The sequence below is a fragment of the Sinocyclocheilus rhinocerous genome, unplaced genomic scaffold, assembly GCF_001515625.1.
Source record: "Sinocyclocheilus rhinocerous isolate Xijiao unplaced genomic scaffold, SAMN03320098_v1.1 scaffold206, whole genome shotgun sequence".
NCBI lineage: Eukaryota > Metazoa > Chordata > Actinopteri > Cypriniformes > Cyprinidae > Sinocyclocheilus > Sinocyclocheilus rhinocerous.
This window is the reverse complement of record NW_015647488.1, coordinates 206,071-213,870: the sequence shown is the minus strand read 5'-3', so window position 1 is coordinate 213,870 and position 7,800 is coordinate 206,071. Positions and strand designations below refer to the sequence as shown.

The window sequence follows — 7,800 nt, the reverse complement described above, 5'->3', positions numbered from 1 at the left end:
CTGTAGGTGGGCGTGTACTACATCGCGAGGACACGCCCATTTCCAGCACACTGCATCATTCCACTCACTGCTGCTGTTCAAGAATGGGCGGGTATATAACCATGGATGAGAAACAGGTAGGTATGATCATTCTCTGAGTTTTCAAAGAGACACTGAACCGAACTCTTTTGCAATGCCCCTCAACACATGCGAATACCAGCTGCTGTTTCTGCTCTGTTTTCTGATAAAAAGCTGTCATGCTTTCAAAAATGATGCGACTGAAGAGTTTAATGGGCACATGGGCGCATCATCTCATCAGACTCCAAATAATGCCTCCTTAAATCGAGCGCGCAACGGAGGAAGACGAACGGAGAGCCGAGACCAAACCGGTACGTGTTTATCTTGAAGTGTTTACTCGTGTGTTTATGACATTTTGTAGGATCCATATTTATTATAATGTTACAATTTACAAATCATCCAAATCTATACAGTTGTTAACAATCATTTACATATTTTTATAACTCCAGTCATATTTTGCATTAGAGGTTAAGTGATATTTTCAACAAGTCAGAACACCTATGCAACTTCTTAGAACCTGACTGAACACCCTAGCGACGCCTAGCAACCAGCCAGGATATATAATCTCACCCTGTGGGCCAAATGAGGGTCTATTTAGCACACAGTTGTCACGTCGCATGTCAATATACCCATAACTCCGTGCTGTAACCTCTCTGTTTCCCCTGAGATTCATCCCTCTCCTGTCTCCATCTATGAGCATGTCACGGTCATTACAGGTGCATGAAAGGACTATCTCAAATATCCGGTTTTTGAGATGCAGAAATTAGCGAATGCCGCATCGTATCGCATGACTTTGATATTCCTCTTTCAAGCCCTGAGGTTGCATATTCAGTGATCCCCAATAAACCCCCCTTTACCAATATGACTAACAGTGCATTTTAGGTAATAAGAGATCATTTTGACAGCAGTGGCTTTTGATTTTTTTTTTTCTACAAAAAAAAAAAAAAAACTTCACAATAATAAAGTGTTTTTTTCGTCCGAATCAAATAAGTGTACCTGGGGGCAAGCGGAATGAATTAATCGTAAATGCCTGAGGAGAGAGTGAAACTATAGACACTTTTTGAGGGACACATTTTCGGTGGAAGAAAGTGAGCATTGGGCTTTTGTGTTTCCTCCATGTCGTTTGTGTTATGCACATTCATTTGGTGAGCTCATCGGAGGCACCTGTTTGGATAATTTTGGGGTAAAATAATCCAGGGCTATCCTGTTTCATGGGTTTTGTCATGCATGCCCGTACTTTACAGCACTCGCTCACTAGAGCTCAATGCACCAGGTTCACATGTAGATGATCTAAATACGCTTGAAAACTCATTCACACCTGAGAGCGCAACATCCTCAGCAGCGTCTCTCTGTTTGAGAGTGTTGCAATGCAGTGTTTGCTCACATGTATCAATTGAGCTACACAATAGATGTTTTCTACTTTCTAACACCAGCACTACAACAAAACAAAAATTAAAATAGGAAAAATATGCAATATGAAAATAATTGAAGACAAAATGTGTTTTACTGAGAAAAAACAAGATTTGGTTTTTAAAAAGCCTTTTTCCAAAAGGTACATCTGGAAAAAGGGGGGTCGTCTTATAATCATGGTCGTCTTATATTCGGGCTAATACGGTATTTATTCCATGGTCTGTCTGAATACTGGATTCTGATTGGCTGGCAGTAAAACCGTTTAATGCACAGGTAGTTCCAAGTCAGTTTAATCACCGTTCTATATAATTGCACTGCTTTAATTGATGCACACAAACACACACACACACAGCTGTCATCCCTCTCTCTCTCTCTCGATCGATAATTCATTCAAATAAATGCTATTATTCATTCAAATAAATGTGGTCTTACCGCACTATTTCATCTCTATGTCTGATTTTAAAGCGAGCAGAATGCTAGAAGTAACTGACGAAAATAACCATAATTTTCCGTACTTTACAGCACTCGCTCACTAGAGCTCAATGCACCAGGTTCACATGTAGATGATCTAAATACGCTTGAAAACTCATTCACACCTGAGAGCGCAACATCCTCAGCAGCGTCTCTCTGTTTGAGAGTGTTGCAATGCAGTGTTTGCTCACATGTATCAATTGAGCTACACAATAGATGTTTTCTACTTTCTAACACCAGCACTACAATAATAATGAAAGATGGTTTGCATTAGTAAAAAAAAAAATACTTTATTTAAAAATTTAATAAAAAAAATAAATCCACCTGCAAACTATATGAAAATTCTGTCAGTGCTGGCAAATGACCATGGTGTAAGCGGGATAATGCATGGCTAGCTGTGCATTAAACGATTTTAATGCACTTCGCAGAGGCAACCGGGTTCTTGGCTTCCACATCGTGCATTAAAATAGTTTAATGCACAACTAGCCATGCATTATCCCTTACGTATTAATAACCTAATTACATAAAGCAATTATGTATACTATTACAAATGAAAGATGAAAGTTAAGGGATAGTTCATCCAAAAGTGAAATTACTGTCATAATTTACTCACCCTCAAGTTGTTCTAAACCTGTATGAATTTCTTTCTTCTGTTGAAAATAAGATATTTTGAAGAATGTGGGTAACCAAAGGTAGCCATGACTAAAAAATACCCTAGCAACCAGCCAGGATATATATATATATATATATATATATATATATATATAATTTGTCTGTCTGTCTATCAGTCTCTCTATGTCAGTTTAACTTTTAAATTTAAAACTTTTAAAACTATTTTAGTCTTTCAGGCTATTACTGTAGAAGTTACTTAAAGTATTATGTATAATATAATTCCTTATCCATTCACTGATTTTTAAAGCATTAAATTTTCTTTTGCAGAACAGCACCAGGTCGGTTGCAGGGAGCTGAGGTCCACTAAATATATATCTGACGGCCAGTGCACTAGCTTGAATCCCGTGAAGGTCTTCTGTTGAAAATAAGATATTTTGAAGAATGTGGGTAACCAAAGGTAGCCATGACTAAAAAATACCATGGAAGTCAATGGCTACCGGCAACTGTTTGATTACCAACATTCTTCAAAATATCTTCTTTTGTGTTCAACAGAAGAAAAGGTTTGGAATAACTTAAGGCTGAGTAAATAATGACAATTTTCATTTTGGGTGAACTATCCCTTTAAAAACTGACTCATTACTACAGCTATGTAAATATTTGCATTTCATATGTAGTTGTTTTTGAATAGAATTACATTATCTATTTTTATATAATTGTTTTATGAATATTTCAAGTTGACATTTACATAGCTGAATACACATTTATACAATAAATTAAGTAGTTTACATATGCTGGTGTGTATCATTTTGTTTACGAAGTGGAGTCCACTGACCGTAGCTAAAGGCAAGGTTGTAGAATTTCACAGACCGACAGAAACTATGTAACAAATGAGGAATTAGTTCAAGAAGCGAGTTCTTTCTCACTGTGTTCGTAACTCTATGCTGCATTGTTGTTAAGGGCTGCCCTCACCTGCAGGCACATCAGCTACTTTTTGGCGGCAACATGTTAAAGCTGCTTCATTGTATCCCGTATCCTTTCATTCTGCCATTCTGAAAGTCATGTTGCCATGCCTGAGGTTATATTCCCAAGTTATGAATCAGATTCATCATGTTATGAATCCAGGAATCCAGAGGAAGGTGACACTGCATAGGTTATACTGCAAGTCACTGGAGGATGAGATACTTTGTGGATCCTGTAAAAACAGCAATAAAAAGAAGTATGATGCAAAATTTGGGTAATCAAGAAAATACTTTCCAGTTTTGTATGCGAGATGCATCAGAAGGTTCAGCAAACGGACTATGGGCGGTCCTGGGTGTGCTGTCTGAGACAAAATAAGCCTGAGAAACTAAGGCAGGTAATATCATGAGTTTAACAGAAGATGTCTGTCTGATGTCTCTGGTGTGTTGACAGGTGCAGTCAGAAACGGATGCTTTTGTCTGTACTGATTCTCCATCTCTATCTATACAGTTGTTAACAATCATTTACATATTTTTATAACTCCAGTCATATTTTGCATTAGAGGTTAAGTGATATTTTCAACAAGTCAGAACACCTATGCAACTTCTTAGAACCTGACTGAACACCCTAGCGACGCCTAGCAACCAGCCAGGATATATATATATATATATATATATATATATATATATAATTTGTCTGTCTGTCTATCAGTCTCTCTATGTCAGTTTAACTTTTAAATTTAAAACTTTTAAAACTATTTTAGTCTTTCAGGCTATTACTGTAGAAGTTACTTAAAGTATTATGTATAATATAATTCCTTATCCATTCACTGATTTTTAAAGCATTAAATTTTCTTTTGCAGAACAGCACCAGGTCGGTTGCAGGGAGCTGAGGTCCACTAAATATATATCTGACGGCCAGTGCACTAGCTTGAATCCCGTGAAGGAGTTAGTGTGCGCTGGAGAATGTCTGCCCACCCACCTGCTGCCCAACTGGATCGGTGGAGATCACTACTGGAGCAGACGGGACGCCCAGGAGTGGCGCTGTGTCACTGAACGCACACGCATCCAGCGCATTAAACTCCAGTGCCAGGACGGCAGCACACGCACCTACAAGATCACCGCCGTCACATCCTGCACGTGCAAGAGATACACGCGCCAAAACAACGAGTCCTCTCACGCACCTCAGAGTCCCTCAAAGGATCATCCGCTGCAGAACCCCAAGAAGAAAAAAAACAAAAATAAAAACTCAAAGCTTAATTCTAAAAATGAATAGATATGAGAACCTCTCATTTATTGAGGGCGAGCTATACTGGTGCAGATCTGACCAACACAGCCCTGCTCATGGAAGGAAAGTGACTGTGAACTACAATGACACTGACTTGGACTGCAATGAGATGTACAGCTGTTTTTCTTTATATTTTCAGATGTGGATTATTTTATGACTGTGTATGAGTTTGTGTGTGTGTGTGTGTGTGTATATGCACTTTTTGAGTGTAATATGGTTAATGTCGAAACTAAGGCAGGTAATATCATGAGTTTAACAGAAGATGTCTGTCTGATGTCTCTGGTGTGTTGACAGGTGCAGTCAGAAACGGATGCTTTTGTCTGTACTGATTCTCCATCTCTATAATTATTCCTGACAACAGATTCGCCTCCAGAGAGTTTGAGATGCAAGGACCACCTGCTGTTATTTATAAGCTCATTTTCCAAACACATTCCCTAAAAAAGAGAGGGTTGCTCTGATCTACAAAACCCGGCATACTCCCACATATTGTGATATTCAAACACACACTTTCCCTTGGTAATGTGTTATTTGTTTACTCAGGATTCTTAGCTCAGAACACACTTCATTGGATTTGCCAAAGTTTGCAAGGTTAGTCTTTAAAGTTGCGTATAGGGTAGGGACTTGGTTTGTTGATTGTAGTTTGTGATGTGGAAGCAGTAGCAGATGAACGTGCGCTTGGGGTTTAAGAGAGAAGTCTGCCGTTTCACCAGAAGATCTGGTTGTGATGCGTTGTTTAAACATTACTAGGTCAAAAAATGATATATATATATATATATATGTTGGGGTGAATTTTCATGCCTTTTATGCAGGATATTCAGAGTTTAGTTTGAGAGACAGTGGTAAGTAAACTACATTCACAAGTAGAACTGTGTTCTTTGCTTTGATCAGAATGTATTACTTGGGCAGAAACTTGGATCACAAAATCTACACACATTTTCCTGTACAACCAGTTTCTGTAACAGTTTTTAATACATATTCTGTTGTTGGCTATACCAGGGATTCCCATACTTTTTTGTCAGCCGATCTCATTTGACCTAAAGCACATTTTCATGTTCATGGTTCTCTGATGTCAGTTAATGGTGGCATCACATATGCAGGTAAACAAATTAAATATTTTATCTTTTTTAGTAATTAGTTTACTAGAAATAGTTACCCATAAAAGGACATTTCTGTCAGCATGAGTTTACCCAAAAGTAAAATTTCTGTCAGTATTTAATCACTCTTATGTTGTTCCAAAGCTGTATTCCTTTCTTCTTTTGAACACAAAAGATGATATTTTAAAGAATATTGGTATCAGAACAGTTGCTGATTCTCATTGACTTTCATAGAATGGCTTCTGTGTTTAACAGAAGAGAGAAATTCATACAGGTTTAGAACAACATGAGGGTAAGTAAAGGATGACAAAATTTTCATTTTTGGGTCTAGCCCTTAAGTGGTTTTATTTATTTATTTACATAACCCAGTTTGAGAAATCCAGTTCTGGGTATTTTAAATAACACCACACTATTTAACAATTCACATTTATCTGTATCCTGTGATTAGTGTGTAGCCCGGTGAGAATAAAAAGATGCTAAATTATGGTTTGATACTAATATGTTTATTTACATTATAATGTGTGTTTTATTTTTATTATTTGTTTATTCAGTTTCATTTCAGTGTTTTCATGTGTATGTATATAGTTATATATTTATATATATAATTTGATTTAATGTACGGATCACGAGGTGGAGGAGGAGGGAGGCGTGGCGGAGAGAGAGAAGAGGAGGGAGATTGCGTATTACGTTAGTCCGAAAGAAAAGGATATTCTACACGATAATCCCGTATATCTAGAGTGAATCCGTCATCAGTGATTTGTATTTTGCTAATAAGAACTTTATTTAGCAAGTATTGGTTATATTTAGCACGGATTACACTTTGCACGTTCATTCCATGTGCTTGTGTGGTGACTAGCACGAACCTGATCGACATTCAACGCAGAGAAGGAGAAACAGATAGCGCTCCGGGTGACCGGAAAAGCCCGGAGTTCCTCTGTTGCTGTGTGGGAGAGCCGCTAGCCGCTTGCGCGAGCCAAAGCCACGACGTTTCATCATACCGCGGGACCCGTCGCGTTCTGGGAAAAACCCTCAGGCCTGCAACGTAGGGTGGGTGTGTGAGTGATAGCGGGAAAGTGGGCCCACTGTTTTGTTACTGAATATAGAGAGTATTTCATTGGGTTAAATCCAAAATTGTAAGATTTTGTTATTGAGTTGTAAATTTGTAAATTTTCCAATTTAATTCCCTAACGTGTGTTTAACACTTGTGAAAATAGAAGTTTGGTTTATTTCATATTGTCCCTTCTTTTAAAGGATTTGATTTGACATTGAAAAAAGTTGTTTACACAGTTTTATTATCCTTTCACCTTGCTTTACTAACTTCATTGGGTTATAGAAATATATAAACAAAACCTCATACGACCAGTATTGGATTATATCGTCTTTATTGCTGCTGGAAGGAAGAGAAATAGTATATTTGCCTGTTAAAGTTAATCATAACAGTGAAACAAATACTTACCCAGGCCCCAGCTTTAACATAGCGGGTATCGTTACTGGGGTTACAAGTGGATCTCGAAAATCCCATAAATGTACATGTCGACACACTGACATAAATCTTTTCAGTCATACTTGTATTTTACCCTTGATGCACAAGAACTCATCTCATTGGTTCTCATAATTCAACGGATTAATTCATTCAAAGTTTAAGAAAAAAAAAAAAATCCTCTCGGTAATTTACATACTTTTTTTTTCTTCTCACATGGTTTCATCACTCCCTATAGTTGTCACGAGCAGGGTGTTCGAGAGATCAGGCAGGACGACGAAGACAATAACATTTAATAAATTGACAACAGGTAATCCAGACAGGGTAATCACACGTAGCACAAAGGGTAGAGTAGACATCAACAATAACCGACCTCCCTCGTGGTGGGCACTGTCACCGGCTCTCGCACCTGGTCTGACGGGTTGGGCTCAA

At 37.9% G+C, this 7,800-nt stretch overlaps 1 protein-coding gene across 1 annotated transcript; it reads left to right on the top strand.

Moving 5' to 3' along the window:
* The first annotated feature begins 141 nt into the window (after nucleotides 1-141).
* LOC107709264 (sclerostin domain-containing protein 1-like) lies at nucleotides 142-4,795 on the top strand. Its single transcript, XM_016513704.1, has 3 exons — nucleotides 142-368; nucleotides 2,878-2,960; nucleotides 4,453-4,795. Exons 1-3 carry the CDS (start codon nucleotides 173-175, stop codon nucleotides 4,780-4,782), a joined length of 609 nt encoding a protein of 202 aa, XP_016369190.1. The 5' UTR covers nucleotides 142-172; the 3' UTR covers nucleotides 4,783-4,795.
* The last annotated feature ends 3,005 nt before the right edge of the window (nucleotides 4,796-7,800 follow it).